The sequence below is a fragment of the Notamacropus eugenii genome, chromosome 4 (assembly GCF_028372415.1).
Source record: "Notamacropus eugenii isolate mMacEug1 chromosome 4, mMacEug1.pri_v2, whole genome shotgun sequence".
NCBI lineage: Eukaryota > Metazoa > Chordata > Mammalia > Diprotodontia > Macropodidae > Notamacropus > Notamacropus eugenii.
In genome coordinates this window covers 473302012-473319277 of record NC_092875.1, presented here as the reverse complement: position 1 = coordinate 473319277, position 17266 = coordinate 473302012, and the positions used below count along the sequence as shown (strand labels likewise).

Sequence of the window (17266 nt, the reverse complement as noted above, 5' to 3'; positions counted from 1 at the left end):
CCATCCTGAGGCACCTATTTTACTGAACTCACTCTAACGTTTACCATTTTCTTTCTTGTAAGAAATGTATTCTTAGACAAACAAGAAATAGAGGTAATTACATAAGGTATGCAAAATTTTTTTTTGTACCAACAAAGTTAAGATCATCAAGCATCAAGAATAGTAAGAGAAGTGGCTAAAAGAAAAAAAATCTACCAAATATCACCAAAAAGGGTATGGTATCCTAGACAAGTGGACAACTAACATAAATATAAGACCAAAAATCATTCCCCAATATACAGATGGTTAAAGGATTTTCAAAAGAATTTAACAACCAGGAAAGAATGCTCCAGATCTAATAAGAGAAATTTTAAAAATCAAAATAATCCCATGGTTTCACCTCATACCTTGCATGTATTGACAAAGATGACAAGAGATATAATATCAGATATTAATATCAGAGAGGTATGGAAAGATAAGCACATTAATAAATTGTTGGTGGAGCTATGGAATCAATACAATCATTCTGAACAGCAATTTGGAAATATGCAAATAAAATGATTAAAATGCCCATGTCCTTTTGACCAAAGAAGTTATTGATACAAAAGCCCCATGGACACCAAAATATTATTTAACAACACTCTTTGTATCAGCAAAGATTTAGAAACAAAGTAGTTGCCATCGATATGTGGTTTTCCTTTCTTGGTCATCTGGCTTATAACAATTCATTCCGTGAAATCTCTCACACGCCTCCCGCTACAGACTAAAGCTATGACACAACATACATGTCTGGTACTACCGGTCATTTTAATGAATATAACGCACAACATACTTTGGAATGTTATTGTGCTATAGGTAAGTAATGACGAATACAGAGGAAGCACAGATTTACATAGCGAAGTAAGCAAGAGACAAAAATAACACACAAGACAGCAGCAAGGTAAACGGAAAGAACAATCCCCAAACAAGCACTGCCCCACAAAGACAAAAGGCCACACCTCGCACCTTTCTAAAGATGGAAACTCCCTAAGTGTGGAAACTTTGCATATACTGTCAGACTTTTTTCAATTTTTCTTTAAAAAAAAATCCTTGATAAATGACTCTCTGGGTGGGATGAGGAAAACAAACACAGACAATGACTAGGTGCAGCTCTACCTGGGCTGTGTCTAGGGTCACAGAGTGACTCAGCAGAAAGTCCTGTACTCAAATTTAGAAGCTCTGTGTTCAAGTGTTGGCTACAACTTTTGCTAATTACGTGACCCTGGGCAAATTACTTAAGCTTTCTGTGCCTCGGTTTCCTCATCCGTAAAATAGGATAATCAATTGCACTACCTGTTCTCAAGGGTTGCTGAGAAGAAAACACTGTATACTTTGCATCAACTCACACACATCTTCCCTGGTTTTCTTAATTCTTATTTTTTTGCCATATATTTCTTGCTATACAATAACTGATACTCCATTACATTCAGACATTCAAGTTCAGTCAGATATTCCCAAGTGATGAGGACCCAGTCATTTTCAGTTGTATCACCCGATATCTATCAATATTGAGGCATAAATGAGATCTTCCTGTTTTATACCTTCTGAAGAGATACACTCAATGTGATGGGCACTTGCTCAGGGAGTATAACAAGGTCAGTCATTTGTTGTGCATAATTCCAAACTGATATTCAGAATGCTTTAATTCATACCTCCAGCAACAACAACAAAAATTTTAATCACTCAAATATTTCTTTAAAGATAATGGGTTTTTAATTTCCTATTGAATATTTAGGTATTTCATTAGAGTTTACATTTGAATAAGGAGAGGCATCAGATACAGGTGGTCTCTGAGTCATGAAGACCTAGCTTGATGCTCTATTTCTGATATATATTGGCTTGTGTGACTTGAAGCAATTCACCTAAATTCTCATCATTCCAAACAATACTTAGTACCATATAATTTGTGTTAGAAGCTGTTTATTAGGAGCCCCGTATGAAATAACAAGTTGAATTTTTAAAGTTCATTTATGAGAAATAAGGAAAATTTAATAGTCCAGGTTTCCAATTCAGGTAACAAAAATTACCAGCTCAACCACAAAAGTGAAAAAAAATATTGCTACCCTTTGCCATCCCATACACACATTTCAGGAACAGAATCTAAGAGGGAAAAACATCCTCTTAATAGCTAAAGTTGTGAAACTTAAGTCATGAAGTAACAATAAACACTATAACATACTTTTTCTCACATACATAGGAGGTCCTTCTAGTTAAAATAAAAGTTTGGTCTTTGCTCTAGAAAAAAATAAAGAGTAAAGAAAGTAATGCTAAGTAAAGGGCAGAATGTTCTCTATCTTTCAGTGCCTATGGCTGGTGCTTTAGAAATGTTTATTGAATTGAATAGTACATTTTTGACAACAGGAAACAGACAATAATTTTCTCTAGATTTCACACTTTATCCCAAAGAACTTTTAAAAACAAATTATTAACACTAAAAATTTGCTTCTATCGTAATGAAAAATTTAAGTAAATATACTGAATAAATTCTATAAAATATTTTCTGAAGCATGGGTCTTGACTGTGTCACTCCAGTGACTGAAAATCCTCAGTAACTGTTATCTCAACAGTGAAAGACAAATTCTTTAGTCTAAATCATAAAAGCACTCCACAATCTATCCAGATTAATCTGAACTTTCTGGCCATATTTCACATTCTTCCCCTCTTGAGAACAAGAATGGTCGCATTTTTTTGTTTTTGTATGCCCAATGCCTGAAACAGTACAGTAGGCACTTATGTTTGATTGACGTGGTGATTCCAGACTAACTGAACTAAAAGCTGTTTCTCAATCTCGACACACCATCTCTAACTTCGTTTATATGAATAAACAGATAATACCTCCATACAATGAGTGCATTCTCTCCTCATCTCAACCTCTCAAATACCTAATCTCCCTTAAAGGCTCAGCTTAGGTGCCACTTTTGTTCCATAAAACCTTCTCTGCACAGCTCTCCTCTACATCTCCATCACCCTAGACAAAATTAACGTTTGGGTTTTTTTCCCCCCAACTCAAGCATTCCTAAAACAATGGTTATTAACCTGGGGTCTGTGAATTTGTCTGTTTAATTTGATCAATGCTTCAATAAATGATTTCCTTTATAGTGCTATGTATTTCGTATATTTAAAAATTACTCTGAAAAGGAGTCCAGAGGCTTCCCTCCCCCACCCCCAGAATGCCAAAGGGGTCCAGAATACAAAAAAAGGCTATGACCTCTTCCTTGAGTATTGTCTTCTCTCCTGTTCACCTCCTTCCCTGTCCCTACTTATTTTTATACATGGTACATCCTTCTCCCAAAGAATACAATACTTTTTGAGGACAGGGACAATTTAATTTTGTCTTTAAATCACCCCAATATGGTGTCTTTTATATTAACAATTGTTAATAAATGACTGCTGACCTGAAACAAAATCCAAGCACTGGTGGTATAAAGAAAAGATATCTGATATCTTTTAAAAGTAATAATAATTCCTTTACTTCAAACAACCTCAATTCTGTAGAATTCTATTTGGGCAAAAAAATTCAAAAATTCCAGGTTAACAAGATTACCATGTGAGAAGCCTCAAAGCAAAGAAATTTGAACTGAATGTCTTATAGCTTTGGAGAAAACAAATACTGTAGGCACACAGAACTTTATATGTAGCACTATCAAACAGAAAAATCTGTTTAAAAATAATTTAAGCACAGTTTTCCTCTGCAACTTACCTTTTTGAGCCTTAGCTGTTATTTCAAAATACTTGACAGTGAGATCTTGGATCGACAACACAGCTACATGGGCTTTGCGTTGCCAGTCGGCGTCTTCTTTCTGGAGACTTTCAATTCTACGGGGTCCCAGGTAATCATTCTCCATGGAAATCTTGGGAGAAAAACAAATAGCAGCTGAGAATCTTATATTCACATTTCCCCCAAAATATAGGTTAACAAGAAATGTGAACATAAAAGCCTCATATGGACACAACGATGCTTCTGGAAAATCACTTTCGTGAATGGAGGATGGATTAGAAGGGACAAAGCCTTTAGGCAGGCAGACCAAGCTATCATAATAGTCTCTAGGTCTGTCTGTTCCAGAATGGTAGCAGTGTCAGAGAAGAAAGGGGCAGAGTTGAGGCATACTGAAAAGATGAAATCAACTGGTTTCGCAAGAGATTGATACTGGGAGGAGGGAGGTGTGAAAACGAATGAAGATTCCAGGATGACATGCAGGTTGTGAGCCTGAGGTATGTTCACTAAAGTAACAGAGAGAGGCAGGGAGGGGGAGCAAGGAGAGAGTTTAGGGGGAGAAATAATGAGTTTGGTTTTGAATAAATTGAGATTAAAGTGTCTACCTGCCCAGCAAGAAGAGAAAGATATGTAAACTAAATCCACTCTGAGGTACCAACTCATACCTACCAGACTGACTAACAGGATAAAAAAGGAAAATAACAAATGCTGGAGGGAGATATAGGAACACTGAAGCAAGGCTGTAGGAATTGTGAACTGATCTAATCATTCTGGAGAACAATTTGGAACTGTTCCCAAAGGGCACAAAATTGCACAAACCCTTTGTCCCAGCAAAATCACTGCTAGGTCTGTATCCCAAAGAGATCAAAGAAAAGGGGAAAGGACCTCTTTGTACAAAAATATTAACAGCAGCTCTTTTTGTGGTGGCAAAGAATGGGAAACTGAGGGGATTCCATGCATTGGGGAATGGCCGAACAAGTTGTGGTATATGATTGTGATGGTATTGGTTGCTCTTAAGGAGGACCGCAACATCAGGGAGGTGATGCCATGACATGCAGGTAAATTAGATTTAAGTAAGAGAGGGCAGGACTGTGCAAAGTCACCTCACTTTCTTCTCTGGAGCCAACTGGATCCAATAGCCAGATATGGATCAGGACAACTGGAGATGGCCCAGGATGCAGTAGGGGACTTTGGGCTTTTCAAGCTAAGGTCTTTAACAAGTCTCAGTTTGACTGAGGCAGCGCCCATTCAGTCATTAAGGCTTTAATAAAAAGTAAGGCAAAGAATGGCCTCTTTAAAAAAAAAGATCTGGGAGGGGAAGAGTCTCAGGCTGGCCAAACAGAAACAATTATTTACATTCGTTCTGAGTCAATCAGCGCCCAAACAGTGATCAAGTAGGGTGTGGTCTGGGACCAGAGTGATTTGGGGTTAAGGCTGGTCTTTAAGAGGAAAAAAACAAAACAAAAAGAAAATTTCAGAGATTAAAACTGACATTCTGGGGAGGGGAGAAAAGGTAGGGTAAGGTAGCAGAGAGGAGGCCACAACATCAGGGAAGTGATGCCATGACATTCAAGTGAATTGGGTTTAAGTGAGGGAGGGCTGTGGTTTATGTAGAACTCGATAATAAATATAAGACTGCTATGTGCTGTAAGAAATGAGGAGCAGAACCAGAGAGGAACAGCGTATACAGAGCAATACTGTAATGCTGATTAACTGTTACTGTAAAAGACTTAGCCACTCTGATCAAGACACATGATGAAAGAACGCTATCCACTTCCAAAGAGAGAACTGATAAACTCTGAGTACAGATTGAAGCAGTTTTTTTCACTTTATTTTTTTTCTTTTGCAACATGGCTAATATGGAAATGTGTTCTGCATGACTTCACATGTATAATTGATAACATATTGCTTACCTTCTCAAGGTGTGGGGGAGGGGTGGAAAGGAAGGAGAGAATTTAGAACTCAAAAATTTTAAAAACTAATGCTAAAACTCTACATTTTATCGGAAAACATTTAATGAAATAATTTTTAAAAAAAATTAATCAAAGTTTTGCTTTAAAAAAAGGTCTAATGGACACCCAGTTCAAAGTGCCTGAAAGTCAATTGGATAAGATTAGTAGTGAGGAGACAGGCTAAGGAAGAATAGGCAGATTTAAGAATCCTCAGCACAGAGATATTAACTATTCATGGGAGCTGATGAGATCACAAGGGAAGCAGTACAGAAGGAGAAGAGGACCCAGGAAAGAACGTTCCTGGACATCTGTGGTTAGCGAGTGTGATCTGGAAAAGAAGACTGAGAAGGAGTGGTTAGATTGGTAAGAGGTTCTTCAGAGAAGAGTGACGTCCCAAATACATAGAAAAGAGAGTGATTAAAGTGTCAAAGACCGCAGAAATGTTAAGGATGAGGATTGTGAAAAGAACACTGGATTTGGCAATTAAGAAATCACTGGTAAATTTGGAGAGGGCGATTTTGATGGAAGGATGAAGTCAGAAGGCTGGATTGTAAAGGGATAAAAAAATGAGAAGAGATATTGTAGGTAACTTTTTCAAGGAGTTTAGTGGCAAAGGGCAGATGAGATATGCAGTGACAGCAGGCTCAAGGAAGGATTTTTTCAGAATGAAGGAGAAACTGGCATGTTTGTAGCAATCGAGAAAGAGTTGGTGAGAGTGGGGATGACAGTGGGGAAACTCTCTTAAGAGATGGAATGAAGCAGTATTGCTTGAGCAGGTGGAAGGGTTAGACTTGGTAAGGAGTAAGGCCAACTTATCATTTGAAACGGTGAAGAAGAGAGGGGCAGATAACATATGAGTGATACCAGATGAGGAAGAGGGAGACAAAAGAGGTCACAATGAATGACCGGGGAGTCATGAGAGGTTGAGGAAGGATGACAAAGTTTGGAAGAGTTGGGGTGGAAAGTAGGATAGTGAGTTGATGAGGGAAATATAGTAGGATTGCCCAGCAGCAATTGAGCTTACATAACATAAATCTGCAGTAGATCCAACCTAAACAGTTGCTTGATTTTCTCCATTTTAAGTAGCAGGTGTTGAAGTGATCTAAGGTTAAGGCTTGGCATAGCTCAATCGGTGAAATGAAAATGGGGCAAGGGTCTCAATGGAAGAGGACAGTGTGGAGCTGAATTTTAACTTCATATATGTCACTGGGACTTGGGAGATGGGACCCATAACTAGAAAAATATGACCTTCCTGAAAAAGAACAGCAGGTCAGTGATACAAGGTACACTGGATACCATTGTATGTTAAGATGTACTCATGTAGAGAAATCAAACTGGGGAAGAAGTTAATCTGATTTATAGTATTCTTTGACTTTGATAAAGACCAACAGATATGGTAATACAAATTATGTTGCACTAAGAGTATAATACAGAAGAGCAGTTCAGCAACAAACAGATTACATAAGCTATGGTAGTTCTGGGAAACTTCAACTACTGAAAAATCCACTGAAGCTCCCTTTCTCTTTACCAAATATATGGCAGTTAATATTATACTGGCTTGCCCTAGCGATAACATCACCCTTCAAAAGATGGAAAACCCAATAAGGCAAACTCTAATTCTGTCCCTGATTCTCACCAAGAGGGATGAAATGGTCACTTAGAGAGAAACGATGGGGAAATCAGGACCCAACTGAGAACACGCAATAACAGAGGGAAACTTTTAGAAAGAGTCCGACAGGTACTCTCAATTTTAAGAGAGCAGATTTCAAAAAGTTCAAGAAAAAAAGGATGAAGTGGGATCCTATGGAATAAAATCCTACAGTCAACAGGGATAGGAAACATTAAGAATGAAATTCTGAAGGCATAAAGAAATGATTCTGGTGAGGAAGAAAAAGGGGAACTGTTTGAAAAGATCAATGAAAATGCACAAGGAACTCACCAATTAACTTGGAGTTTGAAAGACACTGTAAAAGACAGAAGGGCAGGTGACAGAAGAAGAATGCAGGACATGCTATATCCAGTAAGAATACTATCAGGAGAGAGAAAACTGGCAAGGAAAGCTACAAACAACAAAAGGGAGTAAAATAAAAACCAACCTACAATGGGAGGGGGCTGGAGGTGGGGCCAGGAAGAAAGCTCAACTATAGGGTGATGGGACAATAACAGACAACACCAAAAAAAAAAAAAAAAAGGAACTTGTACACTTTTATTTTACTTTAGGTTTCTCTGGCAACATCTTCAATCATTGCCTTAGAAAGGACAGAACAAAATTAGTATAAGGAAACCTTCTTAAATAGCTCTAAGGAACTATTCATAAGTACAATGGGCCGCTTCAGGAGATGGTAGGCTTTTAAGTAGAAGCTGGATGCTTCTTGACAAGCTAAGTTATAAGGGATTCTCATCTTGGATGGCCTCTAAGGTCCCTTCTGAGATTTCTGTGATTCTCAATAAATTTGCCTTTTCTCTTTTCCTTCCCGAGGCTAATTCTATTATTTGTGTCCTAGGTCTGATCTGTTCCTAGGCCTTTAGTCCAACAGTTACCTCCTTCTCCTCATGCGTATGCAAATTCTGGATTTTCCCTTTCCAGGGTCTATTTCTCATCTGCTTAAAAATATGCCAAGTCTCTCTCCAATCCTAAAAAAGGCTTTGGCTAAACCCTTCTACTCCATCTCCTTTCTATCTACCATTTTATTTTTTTAAACCACCAAACTAATTGACAAGGTAGCTTAGCCCAAAATGTCTTCACTTTTTCATATGCAATCTGATTCTCCATTCACATCACTCCACTGAAGCTTTTTCAGTATGTCATCAAATAAAAAGCCTCAGTCCTCATCGTCTTCTCCAGTTCCTGACACTACTGACTACCCTTCTGTCTTCTAGATGCTTCTGCTTCTACTCAGACTAACTACTCCTTTTGTAAATTCTTCATTGTCTCCCCTTTGCTAGATCCCTTAACATTTATGTTCCCTCAGATTTCCTCCTGGACCCTCGAATCCTCCAAATGCCTCTTAGCAATCTCATTTTTTTTTCCTTCATGGTTTCTACTATCATCTCCACACGTCTGACTTTCAAATTCCTAACTCTTGCCTTCCACACATAAGATTCTCATCTCCAGGATGACTATTCTCATTCTCCATATCCAGCAAGATGTCAAGTCCTATTGATTCCAATTCTAATATGACTCAAAATGTTCTATAAAACCTCTTCTATATTCCCTTGCCATTACTGTATTATCAGTCCTGAACTATTACACAGGACATTCAATTGCCTTTCAGACATCATGAACTGGATGTCACATTGACATCTTAAATCTAGCATTCACCAAAAGTGAAGTCACAAAAATTAACTCATCATCCCCCCTACTAATTCTTCCTCTTCCTCCTCTGAATTTCATATTACTGGATACCATCAACCTCTCAATTATTCAGACTAGTAACCTAGGTGTCACCCCAAAGAGTGACACTTTCTTTCATCCCCTCACATCAAATAAATAGTCAAGTCCTCTGACACTGCTACCATGCTGGCATATTTCCTCACACCTGGGCTACATCAATGGCTTGCCGGTTGGGTTGGTCTCCCTGTTTCAAAGTTCTTCCTACTCCAAACCATCTTCCATTCCACTGTAAAACTGATCTTCTAAAAAACATAGGTCTGACCATATAATCCCCCTCCTATTCCAAAACTCCCATGGTTCCCTTTTACCTCTTCTATTTGGCTTTCAAAAATCTTCACAACCCACCCCTTTTTACCTTTCCAGTCTTCTTACACCTTACTTTTTTTTTTGATTAAAGGGGCCATCCCTTGAGTAACTTAAAGAAGTCTATTCATTGAATGGGTGTATCTCACTCAAAGTGAGAATGCTGTATGACCTAAGCCTGAAAGGGCCAGGGTCTCCCATGGCATCCTGGGCCATTTCCAGCCATCCTGATGAATATCAGGCCGCTGGACCCAGATGGCTCAGAAGAAAGTGAGGCTGGTGACCTTGCCCAGGCCTCCCTCACTCGAATCAAAGTCAACGGCAAGTCATGTCATCATCTTGAGATCATGGTCCTCTTCAAAAACGAAGGACAAACACAACTTGCAATTCAAAAGATATGATCCACATTATCTAAACATGAAAAATGAATGCCCCAGGGTTGGAATTCTGTGACCTCACCAAATCATCCTCATAACCGTGGACTCTCTAGGTACAAGGAATTCCAAAACAAGTCTACCCCCCCAAACCTATGCCAAGCAAGATGAGGCAGATTGGAAAGTGAGAAGAGAAGAGAAGAGAAGAGAAGGGAAACTACAGGCCTGCCCAGTGCATTTTCATTAGTGTCAAACCAAAACATGAGGACACTACAAACAATTCAGTAGTCTGCTGTTACTACCTTTATCTGTTGTCTTCTCAGCATTGCAAGTTCCCGCATATCTCGAAATGGCTGTAATAGGTACTGGTATAATTCAGTTGTGGCTTCTGCCAGACTGCTATAAGCTTCATCCTCCATCTGATACAGGTCCAGAAGCTCCACCATGCTCTCTGTGTTCTTATGTTTTTCTAATAACTGAAGAGAAAAATGGAAGATTTAGAGGGTAATGCCAAAACCCCAATAGTAATGAAGCCGATTACACGCTTTCCAAATTAAGCTACTTAAAACAGACCCAAAATTCTAATAAATTCTTTTCATGGCATATTACGTAATATAATAAAAGCAAGATGGAAGAAAGTTGCTACATAATTTTGACGACTTTCAATGTTCCCCCCCACACTCCATGCTTCTGTACCACATCATACCAGAATAACCTTTTCAAATTATTTCTACGATACCGTTCTATTTAAGCATTTTGACTCCCTATTGCCTGCTTAAATTCAAACTACCATAACTGATGTTGCAACATTAAGTCTTCCTTGTCCACATCAAACTTAATTTCTATTCCACAAAGAAGCCTCTCCATCATTATTAGGAATGTTTCCTGCATCTGTTCATACTGAAGCCATCTCTGCTTTTGTCTCCTTATTTGGAAGGCTTTGGAATTAGGACCTAGCCCAAGATTCACTTCTTTTTATTTTTTTTATTTTTTTTATTTTTATTTTTTTTATTTTTTAATGTTTAACAATCACTGCCATACAATTGCGATTTTATCCCCCCCCACCTACCCCCCACTACCTCCCTCCCTCCCCACGACTGCATACAATTCTGTATAGATTCTACATATACTTTCCTATTGAGTATATTTTCACTATAGTCATGCTATGTAGTCAGACTAAGATAAATGAAAGAAATCGTATAACAAATCAGAACATGATACACAAACAGATACACATACACAAACATGATCTGCTACATTATGTGAGTGACTTCCATATTTCTCTCTCTGAGTGTGGAAGGCATTTTGCCTTGAGATCCACCATCAAGATTCACTTCTTTCAGGAAGGATGATTTGACTTCTCCAACTAAAGCAGATACTTCTCAAGAACGACTAACTCCAAATGAAGCAGATGACCCCCTTGTAATTCCTTCTGTCTTTCTTCATATGGCTGGAACTACATTATCATGCATGTGTCCTTGTGACCTCTAGTTATTTAAAATACAATTATCTCAATCCCACACGAGAAGCTCAAGGCTATGTTTTTCCCCATCTTTATTCTATAGCACCTAGAACACAAAACGGACACCCCAAAAATGCCAGCTGACTATTTTTCTTTCATTCCCTTCAATTTTTGAATTTCTTTAAATTTTCATTTTTAAGAATAAAGTTCAACAAGCTGGGTTTGACAATTTGACTGCAATGCCTACAAACACTGACATATATACGCACTCTAAGTCTGTTAGATTACTAAAAATCCACTAGGAAAAAAATTCCAGAAGTTTCTCTGTCAAGCTCTCCTCTGAAATTTAGCAGTGGTCAATAGATTAATATTAGGTTATTTCTTACATGTGTCTAACTTAACCCAGCTCCTATTCTGAATTATTAAGAAATTTTAAATTAAAACACAATGAAAGAAAACCTATAACGTACAAATTTTTTTTGGTGATATTTGGGTTGTGTTTGCATTAAGAAATAAATGCACATTTTGAGATGAAGACTTGGGAATCCTGAAACATCTTATCATATAACCTTTTGCAAAACCACTGACCTACAAGTTATAAGCTTGGCATTATATATACATACATGTATATATGTATGTGTATACAATACATACACTTATACATGTATACACAACGTGCATCTTATTGTAAACCATCTTCAGCATCCCAGGTTCATAAGTTACAAAAGATTTTATTATATCTCAGAGACTCAGAGATTCTCCTATTAGGTGTATACCTCAAGGAGATCACTCACCTCACCTCCTGGCCCAAAGGCCTTCATATACACCAAAATATTTGTAGCAGTACTTCTCATGGTAGCAAAGGATTCAAAACAAGTGGGTGCTATTACAGAAGAATGCCTACACAAATCATGGTGAATGAATGTAATTAAAGATTATTGTACCGTTAAGAAATAATACATATAACGCTATAGAAGTATAGAAAGACACAAACTAATGCAAGTAAGCAGAATCAGAAAAACAATCATTAACAGCATCTACAAAAGAGTAAATGGAAATAAAGTCCACCATAAATAAAGCTGAAGGTCATGTTGAACCCCAAGGAGAGGACATAAGGTAAAGCCAATATCAGCCCTGAGGTAAAGGGGATTTCTTTACCAGGGTATTCACCTATACCAGTGAAATCACAGGTTCAGTCTCTATCGCTATCCTTCTCTCTATCATGGAAAATCCTATGTCAATGCCTCATCAAAGCATGGAGATAAGTTGGGGTTTTAAACGATGGTGAAGGATTATGAGCAGCACACCTCATAAAACAAGGGAAGAAAGCTTAAAGAGACTCCCCAAAGCAAAGCTGTTTTATAGATACAACTGGAAACAGGACAATAAATGAATATGATGATGAATATGGAAACGTCCTGCAGGAATTCTTAGAATATACTATTTTCACCAGTAAGGATGGTGGAGACACCACACTTGGACACTTTTTGGCCCATAAATGTATACAGACAAAGAAAACGAGAGGACAAGGACATGAAAAGCAACCAACCAAGAATACAGAGAAGCCCATGCTGAATGTGACATGCTTTGTGAGCATCAAGTTCTCAAAGTATCTGAAGGAAAGATGCCAAAGGCATGGAAAAAGTCTCTGACTTAAAGGGAAAACAATCTATTGGAACAAATATAAAGCAACACTTGTTTATGGTGGCCAAGAACTGGAGATTGAGGAGACGCCCATACACTGGGGAATGGCTAAGCAAGCTGTGACATATGACAGAAATGTAATACTAGTGGGCTATAAGAAATGACAAGCAGACTGACTTCCGAAAAACCTGTAAAGATTTACACGAACTGATGCAAAGTGAAGTAAGCAGAACCAGGAGAACACTGCACACAGTAACAATAATACTGTATGATGACCAACTGTGAACGATTTAGCTGTTCTCAGCAATACAGTGAAACGAGACAATCCTAATGAGAAAAAATGATAAAAAAAAATGCATCGATATTCAAAAAACTGATGGAGTCTGAATGCAGATGAAAGCACACTAGTTTTTTCACTTTATTTTTTCATTATTTTTTCTTTTGGTCTGTTTCTTCTTTTACAACATGATTAATATGGAAATGTTTTACATTTCTGCACATATATAACCTTCATCAAACTGCTTACTGTCTTAGGAAGGGGAAAAATAATGGAAGAAAGGAAATTAGGAAATCAACATTTTTTAAAAAATTGAATGTTAATTATCTTTATGTGAAATTGGGAAAAAATAAAACATAACTTTTTTGTTGCGTAAAAAGAGAAGCCTTTGATTTTATCATTACCCAAAAAGGCAACCAAGAAAGCATCAGCAATTACTGAGCCATAACCCTAATTCTCAGCTACGTCCCTTTCTGTGAGAATCATTTCTCCAAGCGTCAGGGGTATCCCTGACAAGGACATGGAAGTCATTCACTCCCACACCTTCTCCATCATGCACCTGACTGAAAGCTCTATTAGACTGCAGGGCTCAGTAGGACTAAATGCCTTAAAGGTTCCTCAAGCCAGACAGGGATCTCCCACAAATGTTAAAATTACACAAGATTTCTTCTTCTTGTGGGAGGGGGGAGGCAAATGAGGTTAAAAGTGACTTGCCTGGGGTCACACAGCTAGCGTCTGAGGTCAGATTTGAATTGAGGTCCTAATTCCAGGGCTGCTGCTCTATATGCTGTGCCACCTAGCTGCCTCCAAAGTTTCTGGAAAAATGTGAGATAATTGTTCAACAGCCTTCTAATCACTGACATCAAGCCAGATACAAAACAAATGCTCAACAAAGGTGCCTGCCCACTGTCACGCTCCTCTTTATGGGCTGTCTTCCCCATTAGAATGTAGAAAGCTCACTGAGGGTAAGGACTGTTTTCCTTCCCTGTATCCGCATCTCCAGCACTGAGCGCAACACTGCTGCTTACACAGTCAGTGCTTAGTAAATGCTCTATCTTTCTAGCTACGATGGAGACTGTCTAGCACAGAATCTAAGTCAAAGAGAAATTCCCTGTAGATAGTGAGGACTTCCAGTTGCAACTGCCTGCAAATGATATAATAATCACGTCACACTTACGAACATCGCAGAGATTCATATTTCTAAGAATATGGTTTAACTATCTACATAGGAAAAATCAAGAAGGATAACTTATTATTTAGATTGTAATATATATAAGTGGACATTCCATAACTCCTATCAATTATCTCTTGAAGATACACTGCAAATCGATAATGACAAAGATCTAGAATTAAATAAGAAAGGGAAGATGAGCTGAACTACCTCTGAGGAATTGAAAAGTTCTCTTAAACTCTGAGATGAAGGCCCAACTTTTTTTCTTTAAAAAATAGGGATGTTTTTAAATATCCTAAATTTGTTCTTGCACCTCCCCTACACCCCACTCCTGGAGAAGAACCTCATATTAAAAAGAATGCTTTTAAAGGGGAGGAGGAAAAAAAAGAGAAAAATGAGGAAGGGGTGTTTAAGCAGGTCAATCAATAAATCCAAAAAGAAAAAAAAAATCTGGAAACATATGCAATGTTCCATGGCCCTGAAAGAGTGGAAGGAAATGTTGTTTTTTGTAATGTTGTAACTGCCACTCTTGTTGGCTTTGTAGTTCTTTCTGTGAACGTTGCTGTTACATATATTGTTTTCTTGGATATGCTTATTTCATTCTGCTTATCAGTTCATTCAAGTCTTTCCGGGTTTCTTTGTATTCACCATATTAATAATTTCATATAGTATGGCAATACCCTATAACATTAGGGTATCAAAATGTGTTTGACCTTTTTCCAATCAGTGTGTATCTACTTTATTTTCAGAACTTTGCCATCACAAGAGCAAGTGCTACTATAAATATCTGGGTATAAGGGGGAGGCGGCAGGTGGGAGTGGGTGTCTCTTTATCAGAGACCTCCATGGGGTATAAGATTAGTAGTGGAACTCTGGGTCAAAGGATACAGGCACTTTAGTGACTTTACTTGTGTAACTCCAAGTAATTTTCCAAAATGATCACACAGATTCACCATCAAATTCATTAGTATGCCCGATCTTCCCACAATCCCTTTATTGTTGCTCAGTCATGTCCAACTCTGTCACCTCATGGACCACTGCATGTCAGGTCCTTCTATCCTCCCTTATCTCCCAAAGTCTGTTTAAACTCATGTTTGTTGCTTCTATGACACTATCTACCCATCTCATCCTCTGCTTTCCCCTTCTTCTACTTCCTATCTTATCCAACATCAGGGTCTTTTCCAGTGAGTCCCATCCTTCCATCATGCGGCCAAAGTATTTAAGCTTCAGCTTCAGTATTCAGCTTCTTCCAATGAATGATCTGAATTAATTTAATTAAGTATTGACTAATTTGCTCTCCTTGCTCCCAAGGGACTCTCAAAAGTCTTCTGTAGTAGCACAACTGGAAAGCATTGATTCTGCATTGCTCAGCTTTCCTTACAGTCCAACTCTTACAACAGTACACTGCTATTAAAAAAGCAACAGTTTTGACTATGCGGACCTTTGGCAGCAAGGGGATGTCTCTGCTTCACACTCTCCTCTCATACCTCTTCATGAGGCTTCTTAATTCTTCTTCATTTTCTGCCATCAGAATGCTAATGCCTACATATCTGAGATTGTTGTATTTTTCCTGGCAACCTTAATTCCATCTTTGGATTTATCCAGTCTGGCATTGCACATGATGTACTCTGCATCTACAGTAACCATATACAGCCTTGTCATACTCTTTTTTCAGTCTCAAACCAATCAGTTGCTCCATGTTCAGTTCTAACTGTTGCTTTTTGATCTGCATACGGGTTCCTCGGGAAACAAGGAAGATGATCTGGTACTCCCATCTCATGTGGTACTTGCTATATTTTGTTGTCACCCACAGAGTCAAAGGCTTTAGTGTAATTAACGCAGCAGGAACAGATCCAGAGAACGCTGGCAATCTGGGCTCTAGTTTCTCTGCCGCTCTTCTGGTAGTTCTTGGTTCACATACTGTTCAGTCTTGGTTTGCAGAATCTTAAGCATTACCTTGTTGGCAACGCTTTACTAATGTGAACATTCTTAACAATCTGCACTACCCTTTCTTCATCCCCAGCACTGGAACATAAATGGATCTTTTCCAATCCAACGGCCACTGCTGGTTTTCCAAATTCACTGGCACACTGAGGGCAGCACTTTCACAAACAGCTCAGCTGCAATGCCATCACCTCCACCAGCCTTACCCTCAGCAATGTCTCTTGGTTATAGGCAATCTTAAGAACTCTCCTGTACATTCCTGTGAGTGCTTCTTAATCACCTCTGCTTCTGTTAAATCTTACTACTTTGTCACGGCCACTGATGCAGGAAATATTCCCTGATATATCTGATATTCTTGAAGAGATCTCATCTTTCCCCACTCTTTTTTCCTATTTTCACATTGCTCATTTAAGAAAACTTTCTTCTTTCTCGTTGCTATTTCTCGAGCCATGTCTGTTCTTTTTACTCTGCTTCTTTCCTCAGCCTCATCAGGCGGTCATTCTGCCCTGAACAATCCCAACAACATTTGATTATTCCTATCTTTTGTCATCTTTGCCCATTTTCTGGGTGTGAGGTGAAACCTCAGGACTGTTATTAGTGACATGAAGCACTTTTACGTGATTGATAACAGCTTGCAATTCTTCCTTTAAGAACCGTTTAGATCCCTAGACCAGAGGTGCCAAGATGGCAGAGTAGAAAGACACACAGATGCTTAGCTCTTACCCCACAGCCCATAAAACACCTGCAAAGAACTCTCAACAAATTCTAGAGCAGCAAAAGCCACAGAACAACAGAGTGGAGGAGATTTATGTTCCAAAGAGACCTGAACAACCGATGGGAAAGGTCTGTCACGCACCCGACGTGGAGCAGAGCCCAGCCCTAGCTTGGCCACGCAGCACTGAGGGGAGCAGATCCGAGCAGGCTTCAGGGACAGAATCTCCAGCAGCAGCGCAGGTCCCTCCACCCACAGGCGCCAAAGGTCAGTGAGAGGGTCTTTTCAGCTGACTGAGAGG

At 38.7% G+C, this 17266-nt stretch overlaps 1 protein-coding gene across 3 annotated transcripts in view; it reads right to left on the bottom strand.

Moving 5' to 3' along the window:
- Positions 1 to 17266, bottom strand: part of JMY (junction mediating and regulatory protein, p53 cofactor) — a 90104-nt gene that overhangs the window by 39570 nt on the left and 33268 nt on the right. For all 3 annotated transcript variants that reach the window (XM_072606426.1, XM_072606425.1, XM_072606424.1), the window contains exons 2-3: positions 10059 to 10232; positions 3719 to 3869 (exon numbers count right to left, since the gene is read on the bottom strand). In XM_072606426.1, the coding sequence (XP_072462527.1) occupies positions 3719 to 3869; positions 10059 to 10232 (325 nt within the window). The remainder of the gene's footprint in view (positions 1 to 3718; positions 3870 to 10058; positions 10233 to 17266) is intronic.